Source organism: Nicrophorus vespilloides, unplaced genomic scaffold, assembly GCF_001412225.1.
Source record: "Nicrophorus vespilloides isolate i.1.1-1 unplaced genomic scaffold, Nicve_v1.0, whole genome shotgun sequence".
Classification (NCBI taxonomy): Eukaryota; Metazoa; Arthropoda; class Insecta; order Coleoptera; family Silphidae; genus Nicrophorus; species Nicrophorus vespilloides.
In genome coordinates this window covers 540,369-566,421 of record NW_017099643.1, presented here as the reverse complement: position 1 = coordinate 566,421, position 26,053 = coordinate 540,369, and the positions used below count along the sequence as shown (strand labels likewise).

Genomic DNA, 26,053 nt, shown 5'->3' with positions numbered 1-26,053 from the left:
CGTTGCTTATTTGTGTTTATTTCATCCATTTTTCTTATTTATAACAGTAATATTAAATTATTTAAGTTAATTGCAACGTTTTAAGAATTCTTACTCTTATAATAGATTAGGTCACCAATCTAAATATTATACATTACTTGCGTTACTTAACTTTCGTAACTAGTCAAATAATAGGTACTTTATGGACGCAATTTAGTGATGTCAATAAAATTTGTTCTAAGGAAATGAAAGGTTCGTTAATGATATAAATTTGTAGCTCTTATTATTATCCATAAACAACAATAATACCCATCTAGAGAGTAACTTTTCCCGGCTTTGTTCCCGGGAAATAGGAAGTTTAAATTGTATTATATTGCATTGATATTGATTTCCTCCTATCAATATCAATGCAATACAAGGCCGTGAAATATGAATTACTAGATGGAAATAATCCATGTATTTTGTATTAATATATTATACTTACTTCTAGTCATATTTCACAACCCAATATAATTTTGATAGATACAAAACATTTAAATGAAATATATCAATTTGTGTTATGAACGTGAATATATTGTTTCTTACAAAACTTTTTTCATCATAACCGTATCGTAGAAGTTCGCATTCCTTTACTTAGAAAACTTATATTTTTGGGCCACAAATCGTTATTTTAATAATTACAAATTAAGACGTAATCAAGAATGAATTAAGCTTCAATTTAGAGAGGAACAGATGGTATGGTTCAATGTTTTCTTTGTAACGTACGATTGATGAGATAGTGGATGCGAAGGGATGTACTTACCGGAATGAGGTCAAGGCCGGCCACGGCGCCGGGTGTTGGGGCTCTTGGTCTGGGTGAACCTCCTGGTGAGCTGTGAGGGGTGTCACCGCACGCACGGCTTAATGGAGAGTCTGCAAATGCATTACAGAATTATTGCATTACATCAATCAATACCAACTACAAAGTGCACATTCAACTAGGATAAAACTATAAAAAAAGTTATTTTCCTTCGAACCGGATTTGAACCAGTGACCTATGGATTTCAGCGAGATGCTATGATTAATATCTACAGTCCACCGCTCTACCAACTGAGCTATCGAAGGTTTTATAATATTAATATAGAAATAATTGAAAATGAATACAATTTTTTAATTTCATAAACTTTATTTTCAAACATTAATTATTCATTTAATAAAAAAGCACAAAATTTAAAACAATTTGCGAAATTTAAATAAAAATTATTACTTATCTGATAAGGATATAAAAATTCTTAAGACGATATTCTTTTAAAAGTTAGAAAACAAATAGTAAGAAAGCAAAAACGACCTTCTATAAAGTTCGTAGTTATAGCAGAACCTTATCCTAATCTGGACTTACCGTGATGAGTATGTAGTCTGTGCCTAGGACTTTGTGTGCTAGGTGTGCTATGATCACTGCTGAGGTCTGCCGCGTAATCTGTTGTCGAATCCTGGCGTCCTGGCGATTTGTGTCGTCTTTCCCTTTTGCTGTGCCCCCAACGACTCTGGAAGCGTCGAAACGTTCTATTAAATGTATTCATTTTATCTGTCAGGCGCATGCCTAGACGCTCGCCAATTCCATACTGCTCGATTCCAGTATGTTTACAAAGAACTTGTAAAATATGAATAAACCTATATGGACACACATATATGTTTATGCATATATATATCTATAGTTACATACACACTTCTATCTATTCCGTAATACTGACAATAAAAAAAATATACGCCCCCGGGTGGACTCGAACCACCAACCTTTCGGTTAACAGCCGAACGCGCTAACCAATTGCGCCACGGAGGCTCTTGATTATTTAACAATTATTTACGCACTCTAAGCTACATAATCGATAGACTTAACTTTATATAAAACAGTACTATTTATATAAATTATTATAGCACATTATTAGAAATACATAACTTCATAAAAAAGTAACATACGAGTAATAATTAACAATCAATTTAATATATTGAACCTGTCACCTTATAATGATGAACCCACTCTTGTCATTAAAAGTTTACAGTTGTCACATGTATAGGGTGACTAAACGTCCCAATGTTTCGGTATTTGTCCCTATTTTTGGTTAGATGTCCTTGTGTCTCGAAAATGTTTTTTCAGCATTTTTGTATGTAAAGTAATGAAAGAAAAATGAAATCTAGTGAATAATTCAAGTCATATCCCGATATTCCCATCAGTCGAATCATATCATTTAATAAATTATAAATAAATAAAAAAATGATAAAAAAAAATACATCAATGATACAAATATTGAAGTTAAATCGGAGCACATATACATGATCACCGTAACTGAGAGGAGTGAAATGTAAACAAAGCTTGAAGATTATAAAATATTGATTTCTAATTAGTACATATTAATTAGGACAGACACTTTTCTTTTTGATTTAAAGTTGTCAGTAATGTCATTTTGAACAGAAAACTTCAGGTTTTCAAGAAAATTATTCGTGCTCACTAAAACTTTAATTCATGGACATAAAGTCAGAATAATTTTGTTTTATCATGGTTGTTATAAAATTATCAATGCATTTCTTTATATTTCAGCATGGACTCAAAGTTGTTAATCCTAATTTTAATAATAAATCAAAGACACATTAAACGACATAATTCATAATATTATATGGTACAACATACCATATATGCTTGTATCATTTCATATCAAACATGCGAGATTTTACATTTATTCCAATTAGTCATTATGTGTTTTAAATTATTGAAAATAATGTTTTCTTTCTTAAAAAGCCACTAAAGAATCGACACATTCCCATTTAGAAAAAAGTTAGTATGTAATGGTTTATTTTACTTAGATAAAAAATCAATATATTTTAAGCAATCTAATAAAATGAACACATAATAATAAAAAAAAGGTGCAAGACTAATCCTTTTTAGCCCACTCATACTTTCTTAATCATATCCGAGAAAACGGGACAAATAGTAGCAAAATCCACATGTCCACATGTATAGATGTATGGAAACTCTACATGTAGACTATGTCTAAAACAATTTACCTAACATTTTATGCATAATAGAGCTTTGATTTTTGATGTATGTCATTAAAATTCAGAATTGCTTTCAAACATCGGTAGATCAATGACAATCGTCGGATACAATGGTTAAATATTAAAAATTATGTTAACTGCCTCGAGTATCAATATACAATTTGTTTTAATAACAATTGAATAACCGACCAAATGACAGTTTTGACAGTTATAACCTTGGAAAATATTCTATAAGCATCGGTGGTTCAGTGGTAGAATGCTCGCCTGCCACGCGGGCGGCCCGGGTTCGATTCCCGGCCGATGCATTTCTTTTAATGACAACTGATTATATAATTATTCCTAATGTCAGTTTTGACAGTTGTAGTCCAAATGCGAATTATATAAGCATCGGTGGTTCAGTGGTAGAATGCTCGCCTGCCACGCGGGCGGCCCGGGTTCGATTCCCGGCCGATGCAATCTTTTAATGATATTCAGCAATTACAGATGTTCAGTTCACAACACACCCTTGACCCTTAAAGATAAACTTATCACATGCACATGCCAAATGCAAATAGTTTCACAATTTCTACCATATATCTATCAGTTAATCCCAACACGATACATTCTAAAATACATAACGGTTAATGATTAACCCAACTTGACAGATATAAATGGTTTTCTTCTTTTCAAAGTCAACAACGTTGTATATATATAAGACTTTATCCTCATCACTTTACACCTTTTATTTATATTTTCTTGTTATAACAAAATTAACCTCCCTAAGATGGTAATGTTATCAAATATACTTAAAATGTTAAAATCATCTCATTTGTATAGAGTCTATACTATAGACAGATATCAACAAAAACTACAATTTTCCTATTTTATAACAGAAGTGCCCAAATTGTTGATCGCTAGACGCATGCGCATGTCCTTTAAGTGTAAAGTTGCGGCTCATTATGATTTAGATTTTTTTTTAACTTTTTATACTAAAAACTTTAGATGCGGCTCCTAATATTTTCAGGTAGATAACTATGGCCTTGCTACAAAAAGTCTGACCACCACACAATTAATTGTTATAAGATATGTAAAGTTTTGTTCCAAATAGAAAATAATATTTTCAATATGCTTTCATTGTTGTGACTGATGTATGGCATTCGTCAATTATCAATTTTCTAAGTATTAAATAGTAAAAGAGTGAAAAAAAATCGAACATTATGGATGGTGTTTAGATTATATAATATGCATAGTGAGTGATCGATGATTCTAGAGTAGTTATCAAGTTTCAATGCCAAGCAAGATATTTATTTTCATATATTTTAATGGGTTTAAAAAGGCGCCACTCGAGATGAAAGCCGCTTTTGTTGATATAAACTGAAGAAAATGCTTGAAAATAAATAGTTTGTATAATATTTTTATTGTTTGCTGCATACGAAATGATATGAAACAGATGTTTAAAAGTATTGTCGCCCAACGTGGGGCTCGAACCCACGACCCTGAGATTAAGAGTCTCATGCTCTACCGACTGAGCTAGCCGGGCCTATACTTATCAAAAAAAATATTAATTGAATTTTTCAATGACATATTAAACACTGTTCATTTAGATACATAGATTATGTAACAGTATATTGCAATAAAATTTTATACTTAAATCATATTAATTATTCTTAGGTTACAAATGGTAACGAAACTTCAAATTTATTTAAAAAGGACAGAATAACTTAGATCGATAGATTTTGTTCAAATTGAGCCTAAATTGTCTAATTGTATATTTTTCAAATAAATTTGAATTGCTTTGCTATTATTCAATGTAAATTATGTAATATTGAGGTTATACCGCTACTAGTTTGAATGAAAATTATATGGAAGTAGTAGGGTAATAATTGAAGTTGTGTTTATTCCCCAAACAATAACTATGGTAATTCCTCTTCGTCGTTCGCATATATTTCGTAAGGTCGTTAATTCGTATATTAATAAAGTTATTACTTACTTTTAACTGCGAGAAGAAAGTGTGTGCCTTTTGGTAGACAGAGGTATGCAGAGTGCCGGGCGGTGCTGCAGACCGAGGTCGAATTTCAGGCATCTCCCGTGGGCTGCTTAGTTCGGATGCGGATTTGCTCAAATGGCGACCGCCCATCGAAGGTGAATGGGTCATATGCCTTAATTCGCATGTTTCAAGTGCCCGCCCTGAAATAAACGCAAGAGAAAAACATACTGTATTACCAATTTCCTATCAAGAAAAAAACATGAGATATACCGGCCAAGTAATAACTTTTATTGCTAACTATTAAAAATAGGTATGAGTCGACGATTGTAACTACCGGCACTACCGGCTGGCGGCGTGTCTCTAAATATCACATCTAACAAAAAATTTGATTGGACGTCAGCGCTTCATTTGCTGTTGCATTATCTTCAATTACTTCCTATTATGCACCAATACAATTAGATGATCGATTCGAACGTATGTTAATATTGATCTTATGTGCTACATCATATATGTACACATATCTATTATCTATTTGATTCTCTATGTATGTCAGCGTTATATACAATGACCAGATATTCTATATAATGACGAGTGGAATATGATTATATAAAAATCTTATGCTTGATTTCACGAATATTTATTTATATAAGCTTTTACTTAATAAGTTTTAAATTTAATAAAATGAATGAAAACCTACACAACTTAGATTATATTTTTTCAAGGACAGACGACGTATTTATATAATTCTATTCACTTTACCGAAAGTGTCTTTGGCATGATAAAGAAAAGTAAACTCGTTCAATATAGTTTTCAGAATCTATCAAAATGTATAATTTTACCGCTGACATACACTGTAATACCTAACCTCCTAACTGACTTTCAACCACATAAGGATTAAGGTAATATTATTAGCAATATTCTAGTTAATATTAAAAATCAACTGCACAATTGTTCACGTTACAATGTTACTATATTAATTATATTTAGGAAGTTTTCTTTCCAAGTCACAAAGAAAATACCTTTTCTGTATTATGTAAATCTTGTTAGTTTCATTTTTTGTATCAGTTAACTCCAGCCAACTGCTTTATGTTACTAAGATTGCTTAACTATTACAATCCATTACAATTTGTCAAACGTCAAATAAGGCACGCCATCTGTCGTTTTCATTGACAGTGGTTTTATACAGTAATATATTATGAGAAACAATTGAATATATACCAAATTTATGTTTATAGTTGCGATGGACAACAAGAGTTTATATTGTATATATGTTTCTATTATACATTCACGCATTGTAAAGTTATTGTGAATTTATACAAAAAAATGTCTACATTCTATTAGATAATACCAAATTTCTATATGGAACAAACATTGATTAACTATTATAACTTGTCAAACTTCAACTGACGTACGCACGCCATCTATGGTTTTCATTACACTTCTATTGAAACAGTGGTTTTATTTAGTAAAATATTGCCATAAACTACTGTTTATATAACAGTTTTCCATTTACACTGGTCACTGACAACAAGTGTTTCCTTTGTATATTCATTTCTATTATGTATTCACATACTGAAAAGTTATTCAGAATTGTTGCAAAAAAAAATGTCTCCATTCTATTAGATCGTCTAGTAATTCCATACTATCGAAAGTTATGAATTGAAATAAATTGATATAAATACATTAGATCTAATGACAAAAACAACTATAGTGTCCCTAACGCTACTATAAATTTATTCAATATTTTAGAAATTAAATATATTTATGAAATGAGAAATTTATGTGTTTCGTAAATTTATTATTTAATAAAAACATGTATTAATAATGTTTTTATTGAATAATAATAAATTTATTTTATTTTATTGGCAAACAATGAAATGTAAAAAAATATCTTTAATTTGTAATAAAGTAATTTGTACATAATTAAGTACTAATTATAAAATTAACTTTTTAAAGAATGTTGCTTGTTAGATATTAAACACAATTTTTGCGTATATTCATACATACATACATAGAAAACCTATAAAATAAATAATTTTATTATGTTATCAATATAAATATACGTTGATGATTAATCTATATTCTTATATTATATTAGTTATGTGTAAACTGGGTCAGCATTAAAATGAAAGACACAACTGTTGTTAATCTAGCATTTGATACTATCAATCATAGTTTAATACTAACCATATCCACTACTCAGATGTGTTATGTCTGCTCGCTCTTGATTGAGTTCTATTTATGCGGTCATAAATAGATGGTCGATGCGAATGTTTGCGCTGTGTCATTTACTAATCTCTCGGTATGAACGACATCATGTGTGTATGTTTCGTCGCACACTTGATATTTCTCCGTTTAAATTGTGATTTATATACATAGGAAAATAGAAATGTTTGAATATGTTGGTGATGTTTGTTGTATCGATAATGGTAATGTTAGAATAATGAATAGTTAATATGGATTTATGGCTGTATATAATGAATAGCTTAAGGAAGTATGAAATTTGCAGAATATGCTAATTAACTACTAGAGGGTTGCTCTCGCGATTTGGATTCAACGTTTTTATATATGATAAACAAGAATAAATATAATGATTATTCAATATTAATTATGTAAGGAAATCGAATATACAAATTTTATTTTAAAAATAATTTATTGGAAAATATTCAATTATATTATAACAAGATTATTTAATTGAAATACTAACATTCATAATTATTAAGTGTACATTGTAAGTTTTAAATGACAACTTCTACAAGTTATGATGTCTTTTCGCATTGGATCTAATTTGATTGCTTCATTAGTAACTAATCAACTAATAAGTATTTAATGAGTTACACGAATAAATCATGTACACCACGCGTTACTTCGCAAATTTAACGTAAATGTGCATTTAAATCACTAATTTGTGTAAACCCACCGCTGCTGGTTTACTACAAAACGCAAGCTTGGTCGCGTTAACTTGGCAGCGCTCGGATCTCATTGATAAATATGCTTAAAAACTGGAATCAAACTGGTGGCTCGCGGGCCGAATCCGGCCATCAAAGCAATGATGCATGGCCCGCGATTACATTTCAATTATGTATTTGTGAATACGATGCTTATAGTTCAGAGATGGCGAACCTATGACTCAGAGGTGACACGGCAAGACATTTTGGTCAAACAAAATAATTTATGTTCATCACATACGAAAAAGTCTTGGAAGTCATCCCTCCCCCATCATCTATGTATCCAAGTGATAGGGTAACCGAGATAAGCTACGTTTTCCAAATTTTAACACACCAATTCCAAAAGATTAGCCACCACTGATAAAGTTGGATTGAGCATTTTGTTAATAAAATTTGTATGTTAAAAGTCTATAATAAAAAGTATTGAATATATTGCAGTCATAAGTATTTTTATGATATGTATGATATTATTTTATATATTAATTAAAGAACAATGAGCAGTAAATAAAATTGATTGTCAATTATAAAAAAAACATATTTAATTCAATGTAAAGAAATATTAGACGACTAGATAAAACGTTGATGATTTATTTAACTGAAGGAAGGAAGAAAATTAACTGAAATTGTTTTTAATTAGGTAAAGTTTTCAATAGACGCGTACATTTTCTGGAGAGTATAACGCATAAACTTTATTTCAGTCAGTTTGGTTTAATTCCATCTCATAAATAAGAAGCCTTTATAAATTTTACTAGACACAAGCAATATTTACTTTATCATATCATGTTTATTAAAATATATAACATATTTGATATTAATTACAATTCAAATCATCAACTTTTAATTTGCTTAACACTTACCAGCCCAGTGATTTTTCTTTCGACTAGATGTATTTTTAACAGTAGGAAATATTGAATAATGAAATTATTCAACATTTTTCTATTATTAAAGATAAAGATTTGAATAATACAAAAAAAATGGGCTGGAAAGCGTTAATTATAATTTTTATTTTAAATAAAGTAAATAGAATTAATATCACATAGAAACGTTTTAAGAAAATTATTGATTATATAACTAAACATACATGATCCGACGAGAAATTGAAAAATGTAATATAAAAAGATATAATATTTTATAAAATCCCAGGTGGGTTGTTTCATCAACAACGAATTATGAAGTAAACACGTTCCACGAAAAACAAGGAATAAAAAACAAGACGCAATTAACTTCGGAAATAATCCAGGATAAATGAAAACATAAAACGAATATTTTTTGTTTTGCATATATTATAGTTGTTATTGTACTTTGTATTGTTTTATACACATACAAATGGAACCCAATACAAAGTGCATCAACTTAATTCCAAAGAAATACATTATTTTATAAAGAAAAATCATCAACGCACATGGAGAAAACCATACATTTATTAGATAATAGTGAAATTACCCACAAACTAAAAAGGCATAGCACCCTTGATCTCTCAATTAAATCCATAATAGATTACATTTTATAATCATTTTCTATTATTATCTTGGAAGATTTTCAATGGGAAAAGATTCAAAGCTTATTGCTTTTTTTCACTGTTAAAACTGTTTACATTGCCAGATTGTAAATAACAAATTTAATTAAAAAAATAATAATATACTTATGAATCGCATCACATACTTTTTATATATTTAAAAAGCTTTGAATCATAAAAAACATCGTTATTTCTTAAGATCGAATCTAATACATTATTTTCTCTTTTCTTTGGCTATCTGATAAACTTCGCTTAGATTATTTTCGGTAATCTTTGCAAGGATTCTTGATCCTTTTAAATTAGTGATAAAAATCTTATTCGACTTTAAGATTGAATACCATTCTAAATTAAATCGTTTGTGATCTTTGTAATCACCAAGTCATTCAAGAAAAATATTATCATTTAAAAGAGAACATAATTATTACGTGAAAAAACTTTCTAAATTGAATTTTAAATAAAAATGCTTTACTTAGTAAAAACAAATATGTATTGCCAAATCTGAAATGAATTCATACTTAGCAAAAACTTCATATAAAGCAATAACGTGCATATTAGTATTTTTAGAACAAACTAAATTTTAATGTATTTATTTCCATATTGATGTAACAGTAATAGATTCATTCATTCAAGCAACGATATTTCTAGTTTATGGATTCTTTTTTAACAAATCTAATTTAATTTATTAGAATGGAGACAATTTATTAGAGTACATATTCATACGCAATACATTTCGTGATTGATTGTCAATTAGTTGTAAAACCTTTATCAAATACAATAGTTATCTATTAGAATAGAGACAATTTACTAGAGTAACAAGTCTTAACATATACCTTCGTGATTTCGTGACTGTTTCTCAATTAATTACAAAACCTTTATAACCACGAAACAAATAGATTTGTATTTTATTTAAATGAAAACAATTTACTAAAATAACAAGTTTTAAATCCACAATTCTCCATATAATTATAGATACGAATATATTTTTTTTATCGTGTTAATAAAAATTGATACTAAAATTAGTAATCGCATGAATGTCTAGAAATCATGCTATAGCATTATAATATTTTCATAGTTTGAAACTAAAAACGGGTCGAATAAAAATGACTGTTATTGATCGTTTTATTATACTAGTTATTTTTAATGTATATTTCAATAAACGTAAATAGCAGTAAGATAATAGCAAAAGCTTAATATCTGGTATGGAAAAAGCTTCTGTTATTTATAAAACGAAATTGTATTACAGCGATGTGGTTGCTGCATGCAACAATTCCGATGTTCTATCTTAATGCGTTAATTAAAAAAAAGGGTAGAAACGCACACGGTTCAACAATTACGACCCAAATTCGATTTGGCTTATCGCCAGAGCGAATATCATTCTGCATGAATTTGGTAGCAATTATCCAGAGAGCTTACGGCTTTAGGTAATTCTGGAATATTGCAGATTTTGTTAATTATGACATTAAGATTATTATTGTTATTAGAGGAGGGAAGTCCGACGGTTAACGATTAATGTATAAATTCATACTTATTATTAGTGTAATTTTATTGTTGCAATAAAGAAAGTTAATATTCTTATTGTTGTTATATGAGAGGTTCTGTTACTTTTAATTGGATAAGTTTTGAATGAGTGAGTAATGCAATTGTAATCAAGGTCTCTAAATTGAAAATGGAAATGATGTGAGAAAAGTTGTGAGTGGAAACTTACTGGAGGTTCCGGGTTGATCACAGTATTTAGACGGAATCATAATGAGGAAGACTGGGGTCCCTTTTGAAGCGGTGTCAAAGACTGGAAATTAGCCTCCACTGAAGATCACGTTCAGGGCAATAAGTGTGCACATGTTATTAGGTATGTCACTGGTTTATTCCGGTGGACACAGGTACAGGCACCATGGTATATGGAAAGTGGTTAACGGAAGCAGTCAAGTGTATCAGACACCTGTTTCTGTGATGAAAAATTGATAGGAATAAACAGTAGAAAGAGTAACACTTTCAGGTTACGAGAGAATGTGCGTTCGTGTGGGTTGTACGTATGTGCGGTAAGGACGCCTCGCGTCGGCCGACTGACGTTCGACGCCCGCAATATCGATTCATACGACGCCGCTCCACGTTCGACTACGAAAATTCGCAGCTTTCCTCTGCGTTTCCCGATCACTGGGACGAAAAATTTAACAACTTTCAATGCAAAATACTTTCGCAGTTTTGTATCGATGTTTTTCAGTTTATGCGTAACAGTCAGTCGACCCGGTTGATGATGTTAAGAAGTCTGAAATTCTGGAAAGTGCGTGGTGTTACGGCATTATTCCAGGAACGGCGCTCCGTTTTCCGCGCGTTACGCCTGTTACACAATGCGTGGGCGCAACAGTCACGTGATTACTGCAACGGATCGTGATTAAAATGATTAATATTAGTTCTTACGGATTAATACCGCTTTACCATACACATTTTTATATCAAGATTTCTTTCAATCTTATAATACATAAAACATACGACTGGTTTCTTATATAATTTAACATTCCAATTAATTCAAATAGTTTGTGCAACTGTAGATTTCAATAAACAACATGCTCAAATCTATTTTTTTTAACTTCTTATCATTTTAACATTATTTGTACGAAAATAGTAAGAAAAAAGGTTAGAAAACGATGATTTCTAATATGTTTTCTTAACACAAGACTACTTTATATTACAATAAGTGTACTATGAAAATAAAAATCCCCTACAATTTCACAATATAAATATTTTTAAATAACGAATATTTCAGGTATACTTTAATGATTTAATTAATTAAAATAGTTGATTCAACAGGAAATTAATAGTTTTGTTAGAAATATTTTATGACAAAGACAAATTTATTATACCATAAAATTATTACATACTTTACTTTTTTCCAATTTAGAAATAGACATTTAAGTTAATAAAATAAATAGAAATATTAAAACACTATAAAAATCAATTTTATTAAAATATTATTAAATACAAATATACTTAATACACAAAACTACATTATATTTTTTTAAATATAACTTTGAAAGTTATTCTCTACAATTTTACAAAAATACAAGCTGAAGTAAACATTTTTGAGTTACGTATTGTTTCTGTTACATTTTAATACTTCATTTAATTTATTGAACTTTAAAGGAAAATAGATTGTTTTTTCGGAATAAATAATGAAAATAATCTTTATTGTAACACTAATAATAAAAACATGTTCATTCATAACAATAATAAAACAAGGAAGATTAATTGTTGCAAAAGGCTATAAGGCTTTTTGTTCATTTTTCAGAATATTTTCACTGAAAAGGATCATTGAATATAATATAATTTGTTTTGATTTTTGACATAATGTTTTGTTCGAATAAACATTCTAAAAATGTTACCCGGGCAAAATCATTAAGGTCGTCAGGGGTATTTTTATAATTTATATTTATGTGAATTCCTGTTTTTTTTATTCTTATAAAAATGTAATAATAATAGTATTCAGTGCAAAGTACAGTAAACTGTCTTTTGCACGTATAAAATATTTATATGCAAAGAGCTTTTGGTCGCAGAGTTTCCACCCAATTCACTATATTTTGACGGAAATACAAGCTGTGACAAATATATTTACATCGCGAAATGCCACGGGCGAAGTGTCTAGTAAGAAAATAATTCATGTTCATATTTAACTTATTTTCCAATATAGAAAATAAAATATCAAGGGCGTAAAAATTGCAGTCAATAACACCTTATATGTATGTAGGTGTACATATGCAATAAATTATATTTTAATATCAAAATTCATAAAAAGAACTATCCAAAACAAGTTTCTTAATAAAGGATTATAACCATGATTTACAAAATTTAATCGGGGGATGGGACATTTTATACGTAATGACCTAATAATGTATAACAGATATAATAGACATTTTTTAAATTTAAATTGAATAAACCATTTTCAATTTAAATTTAACATTTCACTATAAAATTTTAAAATAATGTTTACTAAAATATTTGTAATGAACAATATGTTAAAGTTTAACATAACTTGATTATATATTTGAACATTTTAATAAAATAAAAAAGGTAAAATAGATATATTCCATGTTATTGTTATTCCATGCAATTTTACAGAAATACAATCTGCTAGAAATATATTTTAGCGCGTGATGCGACGAGCAAATTGTCGAGTATCAAATTACCAGTTCATACTATGCTTTGAATTTAAAAGAATATCATAAACTGTATATAATTTCCTCTATTAAACAACAAGTTTTTTGTGTAAAAGCTTAGAAAATGCAAAGAATATATTTTCAATAAGTGGCATCATGCCAATGCAAAACCATAAAATTACATAAATAATTGTAGACCAAAAGTGCCTAATACTTATATAATTACTTCTAATAAATAAAAAAATATTATTAATAAAAACCCTAAACTCCATGTATAAATTTCCATTATGTAATTATGTTTCTATAAGTGAAATTTAAAAAATGGTTTATATAACTTCAAGTTTGTTTTATATATTATAGAATCGATTGATTATGCGAAAATTAGATATTACAAAAATTAAATTAAAATAATAATTTTCATTTATAAACCGTTCATAATTATAAATTAAAATGTATAAATATAAGAAAACGACTTTTTTCTTGATATTTAATCATTGTTTCAAAGTTTTTATAACTTTTGTTATCGATCGAAATAGGACGGAAACGTTGCCACAGATTTCATTTGTATTCATATCAGGTGAATGTGTATATATACAAGTTCGAGAAAATCTCTGTTACTTAGTATATTATATATTTTTTTTATATTATTTCATTTACATTCAGAATATATTTCAATGTTTTACTTGTATATTTATTTACTTTTTTGAATTAGTTTTTTTTATATATCTATAAATTGTATATATACGTTACATGTCAAGAGGGTGCGCATACCAAAGAGGTTTATGTTACAATCACATGTAAGCAACATCGATCTGTCAGCAAAATGTTTTGCAGTGGTAAGCTTATAGCTTTGTATAAATAACTTAACAGTATACATAAATATACTTTAATAAAAATATATAACAGTAGATCGAAAATAAATTCTGTAGAGATACGCATATTTCATTTATTCACATCGTTAAATCAATGGCATTGACGTTTATGTCATAAATATACAAGTAAGCTGACCGTATTTATAAAACAATTTGTACGAAGATGATTGATTACAAATATATACATAAATCAATATAAAGCAAAAATGAGATTGATGAAACACAAATTGAAAATTATTAAATAATTGTATCTATTTTTTTTTTCTAAACAAAAAAAAATAATTTTTCAGTTTTCTTACAAAAGTTCATAAAATTATATTCACTAAGTTTGATCGAATTAATGAAATTGCAAATATTTTTTTAAAATTATGTCATAGTATATTTAATTTACAATCTTATTCCTACAATCTTTAACACTGACATTGTACATTGACTTGGCTGAAGGTTTATATGCTGAACCTCTTTCATTTAACTGTCCATTCATGATGAGCGATGACCTTATTGCTGCAAGTACGAAAGGGCTCACAAGGTATCTGGCTTGACCAGGATTCGAACAGGCGTGGAATCGTGACTAGGTCGACAAATGATGAGGGCGAAAAGGATTAATTCACAGAAAAGATTTCTAACAATATTATGAATTCCTTTGTGTTTATTTGAAATTGATAATTTAATTAAATATGTCTTGTTTATTAAGTCGATTCTTCTTGATTTTTATATTGTCGATTTTTATAATGAACTAAATAATGAAGCAAGATTTATTATAAGTTCTATGGATTTAATTAAAACAAAATAACATTTTTTTATTAGTCTTCGAATTATTGTATTTCTAAGTTGCTTTAAAAAGTTTAAAGAATTATCTATTAGTTTTTAACCTTAAGCTTGAAAAATCATCTTTACAATTATTTTCTTTTTAAATTGATTTGAAATGTTTATTTATAATTAATTTATAATTTCATTTCAAAGGTTTAAAGAGATACGACTCTTTAATCTTCAAATTATTATTTTAGTAACTAAATACTTTGTTTGTCATTTCAAACACTACAAAAACTAATGGACAAAATTTGTTATATTATTAAATTACTAATTTTAGAAACATGTTTTCTCAATTACTAATTAGATAACATAATTAATTAATTATTGTGAATTACGTTCAATGAAAACTCGAGAATAAATAACACAAAGTTAATTCATTCATGAAAAATGTCAATAATTAATTTATTCAATTTAATTTTACTGAGTTTACTGTATAATATTGTATATTTTACATAAAATATCATAAATGTGAGAATAAAGTTATTAATTTTCCGAAAATCTAATTAATTAACATGATTTTATTAATAGATGTATGTAATTTATTCTGATAATTAGAAAATTTATTTTCAATAGAAATCAAGAATTAATAAAACAAAGTTTATTCATTCATACAAAATGATTAACAGCAGATTGAAATTCATTAAACCGAGTTGCAATATAAAATACGCTCACGGTCATACATATTTATACTGAACATAAAATGTCAGCAATGTGGAAATAAAGTTATCAATTTGTCGGAAAAAAACATTTTTGCACGTTGGAATGTTGCATATTTTTCATGTGTATTAATTTCGTCATATGAGAGAATATGTTTTTACAAAAAAACTTTATTAATCTTCAAATTATTGTTTCAAATCTGTAACCAAACTGTTAAAAGAAACATGTTAATTGGTCTATAAATTATTTTGTTTCAAAAAAAATAAACCTATTAAATTTTCAAATTATTTGATATTTTTATTCTAAGGTGTATTAAAATAGAAAAAAATCGACATTATTTGTTTGAAATATGTATTTTGTTTCTAAGCTGTATTAAAAACATAAAAAAAATGTCTGTATTTGATCGAATTGTGTTGGAATGTTGCATATTTTGTATGTGCATTAATTTTGTCATATGAACACATGTATCACATAAAACCTGGCTGTTACAAACGGATGGCATATGCATTCACCTAGTGGTATGCTTTGCTATAATGGGAAGTTGAGCGTAAATGGTTTTAATGAGTTTCAGTTCACTGTATAGGATTTTGATTTTGAATGCGAGTTTGCTCACTCCGTACAATGTACGTAACACACGTGTAGCTTCCAAAAGACACTTTCCGTGTGCTCTGAATTACTCCTACAAACACGGTAATGAAGGGCGGAGTTTTGTGGCAAAATATTAAAAATGGAAATGACCCGTGAGTCATTAGAAACATGTAAATTTGAACCAGAATTTAATTAAATGACTCACCCGAGATCCACGGCACGCATGCAGATTAATTACGAGAATTCAATACTTTTCAACGCGAAAAATGTAACCTAGCACATGCACATCTCGGGTTGAAATTGCACAATGCATGAATATAAGTTAACAGTAAATATTTATCTCATATTTTAACTGATCAATGAGGAAATACAACTGTTTCGATCGTCGAAAGGTTAACAGTTTTGCCAATGATAAGGGATTCGTAAATAGTTGATAACATTCATAAAAATAAACATAAATTTAATGTAAGCAGATAGTTATAAATATTTAATTATTTGGAAAAGCTATTGATCGTGGAATCTCGGTTTTCGAACGCTTCGTTTCCCTTACAGAAACATTGTACGGTATCTGTAAGGGAAAGTTTGCATGTTTATTTCACATGTTAATAGTAATTATTGAACTGATCAATGTTGAAGATGTTTAATTCGATGCAAGATTAATAGTTCAATAGTCTCGGTTTTCGAACATCATTTTCTTAATAGCGTTTTTGTTCAAAAACCCAGTTTAAATCTAGGTATAAATACTTTTTTTAATATTATAATACAGTGGAATCTCGCTTAACGAGTTTAATCTGTTCCATAATTGGCTGCTCTTCTTATCGTCACTCGTTATGCGAAACGTCGCATATGAAAAAATATCTCTTTTCCGAACACAAAACAAAAAAACGCAGGTTTGTATAGCGTTTATTTGATTTCGGTTTTCAAACAAATTTTAGTTTCAAACAAATTAGATTATTTTTGATCGAATTTTATTCGATATACTTTATAGGTAACAAATGTAATAAAAATTATTGAAATTTCATTACACTGTCTTAATTAGCAAATCTTTATTAAGATTCAATAAACTCGGTTTACAAATGTTCATATTAATATAAAATTATTATTTTAAACATCGAGACAAATGTAGGTACCTGATATTTGACAGTTCCCTAATATTAAACATCATTGCTTTTTCGATAGACGAAAAATGTAATATTGCGTATTTACATAAAACTACTGAAACATCTTGTATTTTATGTTCTTTTCCGAGGAAAACTTCCTAAAAAAAATGGATTTACTTTACACGAAACTGCTAATAATTTGACGTTATTAGTTGTTTCCAATCTACATGAAACAAATTGAAGGACATTTCTATGCCAACTAAAATAATTGAAAGAAAATATTTTTATTATATATGTCTAAAAATAAACAATATACGTATTAAAACCATTAAATATTAGACCATTAAAAAATAATGAACTTTAAAAAGGTTTAAAGGCGAAGTTGTAAAAAATCATTACAGTTTAAGTAGTCTTGAAAGCATCATTTTTTTATGTTCCTCTCGAACGGTCGATGCGGTAGTTTATTATCACGCAAGGAACTCTACCAGAAAATGAACAATTTGAAGCGCAAAGATCATCATTCCTTTTTTTTTTCTACTTCTTTCGACCTAAACCACCACTTTATATTCCTTCTATTAATTTATTTGCATTTTCCTTTTATAATGAAGAACATGCAAGGCTGTTTATGAAATGCTGTTTAATAATATAAATAAAAAAACAAATGCATACGTAATCCATTGAATTGAGAAACATGTGTAGCGAAATGGATTTGTTATGTTTTTCCAATGATTGTAAATTGCATTCGCCTATTGCGTATTTACGGGAAGGTCACATAATTACTAAAATCATACACTGTTATCGACACAATAAAACCGCATTTAAATCGAATCTATTTATTGAGCAAACGTTAAAATCTGAATAAAATAAAAATCTATTTTGATTTGTGATTGCATATTTGTACATGGAAATTAACTTCTCATTTTCGTGTATTTGACAAGCGGATTGTGCCGCGTGTACCAACTTAAATTATATATGTAACTAGTATACTAGTTACTAATCCTATTTGACTATACTTGATAAGTTTTACGTAGTTGACAGCAATATTTTATATCATTAATTTAATGTAAAATTATAAATATATAAATAATTTAAATGATTTTTTTTAAATTCCTTTAAAAAAAAACATTTTTATTCAATAACAATAATAATCAAACAAATAAAAGATCAACTGATACAAAGGGCAATTGACCATAGATGTTTATGTCTTTTATTTTCAATGATCTCGAATTTAATTAGTCTAATAATAATTTTCGAAAAGTTTTAACATATAATTATTATATGAAATGTTAGGGTTTTTTTATATTCAATTAATATCTCAGTATCTGATTAATTTATACTCTATTCTTTAAAGCATTTTTACCCTCGATCCGTATTATATTCGTATACAAAATAAAATACATTTGTGGAATTCTCTAAAAGTATTCCTTTGCATTATAATCTAGAATTTAGATATTCTACTTTCTTAATTTTAAAAGAAAACTCACATTTGAATGAATCCAATAATAACATTTTCAGCCAATTTCGCTAATATATAGTGCTTGGAATGAACTCTTTCAAAGTTCAAACTAGAATGGAAAGAGGTATATTCTACAATTAAGATATGAATTTGATATTGAGATAAATATGTTTTTAAATGACGAAAGACTGACAAATTTAGTAGATATCAATGGATATATTTCACATTCACAAATAGTTGGTCACCTTAATACAATTTTTCCATTAATTTAAAGTTTTGGTTATTATTTCAAGTATTTTATAGTAAATTCAAATAAAACTTCATAATTTATTTAAAAATCATATTATTAGGAAACTCTTAGTTTTAAATGTAAGTAATAAATAGAAACAAATAAATATATATTTAATTTTTTTTTTTGAAAAGACATTTTTATCAATTATTGAAATTAAATTGTAAAAATAAAAACAAATAACATCACATTAAGATAAATCAGAACAATACAGTATTTGTTACTAAACAGGATAAGTTGGAAACAAAGCAGAAAAAAAAATATACACTAATCACTAGCAATCACTAAAAACACAAGCAGTTATTGGAGAATTTTAGAAGAATTAACAAATAATCATATGATAATTATAGAAAGTTTTATTATTATGTCGAGTTATATAAATGCATTTGTTTAGATACATATTCGATAGTCAATATGTATCTAATTATAAATAGACTCTGATATGTCAATAATGTAATGCATTAGTTATTGGTTTTGGCATTAGTATTAAAAGAAATTAGTTTGCAATGTCATAAACTATGTTAAAGTTTGTATCATTTAGTATGATATTAATATTTGAAGTTAAAACTACTTTTATCCTATTATATTTTTTATGTTGAAAATGTTAACTTAACGTTCTACCAACGCCACCCCCTCTAGCACAGGTGGTGCATTCTCATGTTGGCGGTCCACTAGACTCATATGCCAGTCACTTACTGGGGGTGTTTGTTTTTGTTTTGTTTCACTGATAGGTTATCCCAAGATTCCTGCCCTTTCGGATCGCTTGGACGAGAACCAGTGTGAAAAGGATTTGCAAGTTGAAATAGCATTACAGACGATTTTTATTATAAAAATAAAGGTTTCCTTCACAATATGTAACTAAAGTTGCCTATATCAACCATGAATGTTGGATATTTAGATAGAATTAATAAACTTAATTAAATTTAATTTTATGCTTATTAAGTTTACGCGATTGACTTAATGATAAAATGGCTTTACTGATTAATTGACCAATTTATTTGAAACTCATTACTTATTTCTGCAATTCATTATTATTTGAATATTTATTAAAATAGATATATTCAGGAATGGCTCGTCTATAGGGACCCCAGGGGCCAGGTCCTACCTATATTTGTATAATTAATCCAATAATTGTAATTTTAAAACATGTATTCTAATTATATTTTTTGATCTATATTCAACACGTTTTATTGTTTAATAATTTAATCATTTCTACCGCTGCACACTACTCAGGATTCTGTTGAAACGGAAAGCCCTTTTAAAGAATGCGAAGAGAATACCCCAACGCCGCTGCAAATGACAAGTCCTCCATTTATTGTTTAATTGGTGTTTCCAAATTGAATAACAAAGACTCACTATCACTCCAATTTCTTTCTACTCAATTAACCACTATTTTTTTATTACAATTTATGTACCTACTTTTATTATGTAATATATCATTAATTAATACAGTAAAATACAGTCACCTGTCGGTGCTTACAATTCAAATTAAATATAACTTACAAATAATTTACATACAAAGCCAGTTTGGTATGATTATTTGCGAGTCAATTAGGGGTTGAATAAAAATAAAAAGGCACAGTTTAAAATGTACACGATCAATAGAAATTACATCAAATTTTAAAATTAGAAAATAAAAAAGACGTCGAGTCTGCTTATCATTTCAGCTCTTTGATGCTCACTTTGAACCAGACGCTGTTGTACTTGTTTCTGAAGGTCTTCATCAATGCCACTGGAACGCCTATGCATTTTCCATTATTTAATGAATCCATAAATGTCACTGTATCATCGACGCAAATCTGGTTCATTGATATCTCTGGAAAATTGCTGCAATCCTCACCAACTATACGTATCTGAAACAAAATCCATATATCCAATTCATATTTGAATAATTCATATAACAGCAGTTTGATAAAATACTAAATTTACCATTATTCTGAATAAAATTATGCAATAAGACATCTGTCGTTCAATTTTTAATTATTTGGAATAAATAAATACATTTTAAGATATTAATAGTTTACCAAATGTTTAGAAATTTGCTACAACGCCAATATAAATGTCTTATATTTTAGTATAATGCCACGATATGTGTATTTAATATTATGAAAGCTATAACTCAAGTGATTTGGAATACTTACTGTGTATCCAAACTTCGTAGCCATCTCAGGGTTCCCTATATATTGAACTACCCAATACATAATCGACCTACACGGTTCATTGTTACCAATATAATGTCTATGAATATAAAATATTTCGTCAAAAGCTCGGATCAACTGAAAAATAAAGATATTATAAGACTGTTAATATAGTTTTGAAACATAAGGGTAATACCTGAACCTCAGACTTTTCGTCTATCTCGAACCTCCAACGATCTAAACTCTCCTCCTGCATCCAAGCTAAATTTTCGTGAGCAGCTAACGCGTGATTCTTCAGATCTGTTTTGAAGCCTTTCCATACGCACTTACCCAAAACGCAATTAACTAGTTGATACCTTAAAAAGAAGAGTTACTAGAAATATACATAAATTCATTGTTGAATTTAGAAAATTATCATTACTTGCATTTCAGCATATGACTCTTAGTTTTCGGAACAGGTATGAACTCCGGACATCCCTCGTTCGTGCAAGGATAACTCAAAAGCTCCGCGATTGATTCCAAGTCGTAGTTCCTTGTCCTCGTTAATTCCGTCCGACAGACGGGACATTCACGTAACGACCCGTAACAATTCTGACAGACGCTATGACCTGGAATCGGATCAGAAACAAATTCATGTTTATCTCAGTCTTAAAGATTATAGTATAACATTCAAATTGTTCAATACTTGCCAGTCTTGCATACGTAAATTTTTAGAACCATGTAATCCAAACATGCCGGGCATTCTACCCGGTTAAGTAACAATTTGTTCAGTTCCATATCCAACATCTTTTATTATCCACGTGTCTGATGATACTAAACTCGTATCCAAACTATATACAATTTCTCAATAAAAAAAATGTTAAGATAAATTTGCTATATTTTTTTTTAACCTTATTCTTTATTTTACTTAAAAGAATAATACACTTATTGTATACTAAAAATCATTTAGCAACTTTTAAATCTTAGAATATAACACATTAGAAAATGTTGAACTTAAATACAAAAGGTATTACATTAAAAAAATATCGGTATTCTTCGTAGTGATGATCCTATTAATTCTCATATAGATACTTGGATTCAGTTAGTTCCAAAATTTGGAAAATTTTATAAACTTGTTTGAATTTGTTATAAATATAAGACAAACAAACCTACCGATGCCAAAACCAACCCATCGCTAATCATGGCTGCTGTCAATTGGCCCCAATACAAGCCCTTGATTGAGATGGCTATCAATTATGGCAAGAAGGTTGAAGATGGACGAAGAGGTGGAGGCTACCGTGGATATTCAATGTATACTATTTGAAATCCTAAAGGTTGAACCATGCAGCATATCCACTGAGGTAAATGCAAGGCTTTCCTTTAGAAGAAGATGAAAATGAAGGCATCAAGAAGGAAAAAATTGGAGTCCAAACACGGAATCCACTGTAAATTAACAGTTCTCTTCTCCTTCGTTCATGCTGTATCTTGGCCAAGATCTTGGATTGGTATGTCACCAATACCGATAAGAAAGCATACAAAGGAGAGGAGTATCCAAGCGTTGCTTCGGTAACAAAGATTTATAATTATTATAAGAATCATGATTTCAAATACCATGTAACAAATTCCAAGAGCTTCCAGAATGGTTCTGACTTTTTTAACGTCATTATACCTTTCTTGATGATGCCTCCCGCTAAAACCTTTGCCATATTACGGCCACCGATAAAGCCGATCTTCAGCTCCTCAAACCGTTTGGTATCTTCCGAAGTCATCTTCGAAATACAAAAATAAAATACCTTCAACATTTTTTTTTAAATATTTTTGAACTTTCAACACCAAAATTAGTTATATTGAATTACATTAAACTCAATTCAAAACTGTCCCAATTAAGATTTCAACTTTATTATTATAAGATTTAATAGCGATTCAATTCTTTGTTATACAATTGACAGTGAAATAATAGCTTCAGGAAAAATGTTGAAGTTAATGAAAAGACACTATCAGACACTTTTATATATGTAGAAATTCGTCTACCTTATGGTTCATAATTTTTGATTTTTATAATTGGATTTTGTTTTAAATAAATATTTAAAATATGTAGTCTAATTTGAGGGGCCTCCCAAAAATTCCACTAAGTGGATCCGGCCCTGATCAGTAGATTGTAACAAAACATTATTGTAATAGAAATAATAACTATAAATCAATAATTGAACCCACTATATAAATATAAAAAATAGTTGTTTTTGGTCCCATTGTCACCAGCCGCCACTGAATATATTATATAAAACATGTTTGTAAATATGAATTAGATTTATTAAATTAAGATCCATTTATAAAGAAATTTTAAACTTAACAAGTATTGTAGATTATAATCATTTCATTAATAATAATACATGATATATTAATTGAGGTTTTAGCACAATTTAAAAGATCATTTCTTTTTATCGCCAATTTTGGGAATTGTAGATTTGACGTGAGCATATTTACTTATTCTCTTGGAAGCCGCTTCCGGGTGCGGAACGTCGGGCCTCTTGACGATTTTCACAGCCTTGTTTGGAACCTTCGTGGGAATCTTAAACTCACCGTCAGTCGAATTTACGGACGATGTGCTGGAGGTTTTCTTCTTCGATAAATTGGGTATGGAAACCATCAAGTTGGTGGTAGAATTTGGCGGTTTCGAAGTACATATCAATTTCTGTAATGAAGACATAAGGATTCTAGTCACGTTCGAAGCTTCCTGAGTTCAAAAAGAGGAAACAATTTTCTAAGGGCGTGTTTGAAATTGAAGATTTTTGAAATCGAACGTATCTACCTTAAAGTTTTTAGTTGCAGAATGGAGAATGGTGGAATGCTTCTCGGTACAATCAGAAACACTCTTGTTGTTCATAAGCACTCGGGCTTCCATCAGCAAATCCGTCGCTTTATTTACTAAATACGTTGCTCTTGGAACTGAATCGCACTTAAAATCCGGCTCGTTGTTAGAAACATCAAGTTTTATGTTCTAAGGAAAAGATAAATCAGTAAATTGATTTAATTGTAATTTCTAATAATTAATTACTGGACTGGATTGCGTAATTGTGGGGCTCAAATCAGATAGGTTCATTTTTGGTAAGAGGATTCCTGGTTTCGGCAATGCCTCGTCTGTTACTAAAAGCGTATCCAAAGATCGATACCTGGATGGGGAATCGTATTGTTTTGGAGTTCCAACACGTTTTCCTATGGATCGTCGAATTGGAGTTTTCATTGAATCTTCGATAACACTCTCTGGTTCATTCATGGCTTTCAAAAGGTAACCCAAAATGTTACGAACAAAACACAATTTGTCTTTCGACAAAGATGGAAAAATGGCACAGCCCGTTTCCAAGAAACTCTAAAAATTGAATTACAAGCAAAACAAATCGTAAACACTGAGAACTTACATTTCCAACTTCCCTCGACGTTGCGACAATCTCCCAGAAGCTATCTTTTGCGGCATTATCCACGGATTGTTTGATGCAACTGCAGTTTTCATTGGGTTGCTCAAGGATGCATCTTTGTCCTGAATTCGTGCAGCTAATAACGACCTTCGACCCGTTTTGGCCTCCACGCAACGGCGACTGTTCCAACTGGATGTCAGCCCTACGCATTCGAAACCCAATCGCTTGTAAGAGATTTACCAGATCGGGTAAGTCAAAAGTACATGGCTGAAAACGCTGAAAGATAATTGAACAAAAAAAAACTATAATCCTGTCGTAACTACCTCTCTACCGGCATCATCGCATAAACCGTGCGCGGCCCATCTCAAGAAATCAATTTGCAACTTTTTGTAATTGGTATTAGTAGTCATGTCTTCTTTACCACTAACTTGCAGTCAATGTTGCTAGATTTTTGAGAATTTTAAGCTTGCGTTTTTTCATGAATATTTTAATAAAAAAATATATAAATTCTGGAATAGTTCATTCCACACAAATATAAATATTTAGAATAATATTCAAGACAATAAGAAATTCAATACAAGATTTAACACAATTTAAAAAATATTTAAGTCATAAGAAAAAAAAAGTTGAAAAACATCATCGTCAGTAATAATATGAAATACTATATGTTTTTAAGTTAAGTTTGGTGCATCAAAAGGATCAACTTTATTTAATTTCATACTTTTTACAACTAATGATTCAATTATCGTTATGGACTTTTTTAAATAGTGTAGTTTACATTATTTTTTTAAAATTAAATATGTTCATCCTCAGTAATCAATATTTTCTACATCAATATATGATATATTAGGATTTGTCGGTTTTTAAAACCCGGGTTTTGTAGGAAATTATTGTAATTATTAAAATTATGTTTTTGAGCCTAGACTTAAAATATAAAAATTAATGAATTATTTTAATTATTTGATTAAAAACAGAAAAATGTTGACACATAATTGTCGTCTGTTACGTGAATTTAAATTAAAACTGGAATTAGTTATAAAGTTTTAGTTAAATAAGGTTTTTAGTTAATTTACAAAATCCACAGACAAAGACGCTTAATTTTTTCACTAGTTTCATTAAGTTTTTGAACAAATATTAACAAAATTGTATCCAAATTATTAA

At 28.9% G+C, this 26,053-nt stretch overlaps 3 protein-coding genes, 5 non-coding genes and 1 pseudogene across 9 annotated transcripts in view; 3 read left to right on the top strand and 6 right to left on the bottom strand.

Annotated features, from left to right (window-relative positions):
- Positions 1-11,637, bottom strand: part of LOC108564936 (multiple C2 and transmembrane domain-containing protein 1-like) — a gene marked incomplete at its 3' end in the record, with an annotated part of 32,299 nt that extends 20,662 nt beyond the window's left edge. The window contains exons 1-4 of the mRNA XM_017924136.1: positions 11,145-11,637; positions 4,979-5,175; positions 1,358-1,502; positions 782-891 (exon numbers count right to left, since the gene is read on the bottom strand). Of these exons, the coding sequence (XP_017779625.1) occupies positions 782-891; positions 1,358-1,502; positions 4,979-5,175; positions 11,145-11,184 (492 nt within the window). The remainder of the gene's footprint in view (positions 1-781; positions 892-1,357; positions 1,503-4,978; positions 5,176-11,144) is intronic.
- Trnay-gua lies at positions 986-1,083 on the bottom strand. The gene is made up of 2 exons: positions 1,047-1,083; positions 986-1,021 (listed from the first exon to the last, which is right to left on the bottom strand). It is a non-coding gene; the product is annotated as a tRNA-Tyr (tRNA).
- Positions 1,725-1,798, bottom strand: Trnan-guu. The gene has a single exon. It is a non-coding gene; the product is annotated as a tRNA-Asn (tRNA).
- On the top strand, positions 3,244-3,314 carry Trnag-gcc. The gene has a single exon. It is a non-coding gene; the product is annotated as a tRNA-Gly (tRNA).
- On the top strand, positions 3,394-3,464 carry Trnag-gcc. Its single transcript has one exon. It is a non-coding gene; the product is annotated as a tRNA-Gly (tRNA).
- Positions 4,456-4,528, bottom strand: Trnak-cuu. The gene has a single exon. It is a non-coding gene; the product is annotated as a tRNA-Lys (tRNA).
- Positions 11,638-20,765: 9,128 nt separating the features above from the next.
- Positions 20,766-22,313, bottom strand: LOC108564946 (E3 ubiquitin-protein ligase siah-1-like). The gene is made up of 5 exons (XM_017924149.1): positions 22,190-22,313; positions 21,922-22,108; positions 21,697-21,856; positions 21,504-21,638; positions 20,766-21,215 (listed from the first exon to the last, which is right to left on the bottom strand). Exons 1-5 carry the CDS (start codon positions 22,284-22,286, stop codon positions 21,021-21,023), a joined length of 774 nt encoding a protein of 257 aa, XP_017779638.1. The 5' UTR covers positions 22,287-22,313; the 3' UTR covers positions 20,766-21,020.
- Positions 22,314-22,484: 171 nt separating this feature from the next.
- Positions 22,485-23,267, top strand: LOC108564935 (annotated as a pseudogene).
- Positions 23,268-23,781: 514 nt separating this feature from the next.
- LOC108564969 lies at positions 23,782-25,314 on the bottom strand. Of its 2 annotated transcripts, none has more exons than XM_017924180.1 (5): positions 25,216-25,314; positions 24,896-25,168; positions 24,535-24,846; positions 24,289-24,477; positions 23,782-24,171 (listed from the first exon to the last, which is right to left on the bottom strand). In XM_017924180.1, the coding sequence occupies exons 1-5, from the start codon at positions 25,300-25,302 to the stop codon at positions 23,908-23,910; spliced, it is 1,125 nt and encodes a 374-aa protein (XP_017779669.1). In that variant the 5' UTR covers positions 25,303-25,314; the 3' UTR covers positions 23,782-23,907. The 2 variants fall into 2 exon arrangements, with proteins under 2 accessions (XP_017779669.1, XP_017779670.1); XM_017924181.1 differs by having other exon boundaries at positions 24,896-25,159.
- Positions 25,315-26,053: the final 739 nt, after the last annotated feature.

Bases quoted from the DNA above. Each gene is read 5' to 3' on its own strand.
- LOC108564946 (XM_017924149.1), bottom strand. From the start codon at position 22,286: ATGTTGGATATGGAACTGAACAAATTGTTACTTAACCGGGTAGAATGC. The intron at 21,639-21,696 runs GTATTACCCTTA...TTTATTTTTCAG, and splicing joins ACGAAAAGTCTGAGGTTCAG to TTGATCCGAGCTTTTGACGA. The intron at 21,216-21,503 runs GTAAGTATTCCA...ATTTTGTTTCAG, and splicing joins CTACGAAGTTTGGATACACA to ATACGTATAGTTGGTGAGGA.
- LOC108564969 (XM_017924180.1), bottom strand. From the start codon at position 25,302: ATGACTACTAATACCAATTACAAAAAGTTGCAAATTGATTTCTTGAGA. The intron at 24,478-24,534 runs GTAATTAATTAT...TCTTTTCCTTAG, and splicing joins CAATTACGCAATCCAGTCCA to AACATAAAACTTGATGTTTC. The intron at 24,172-24,288 runs GTAGATACGTTC...TCTTCATTACAG, and splicing joins CTGCAACTAAAAACTTTAAG to AAATTGATATGTACTTCGAA.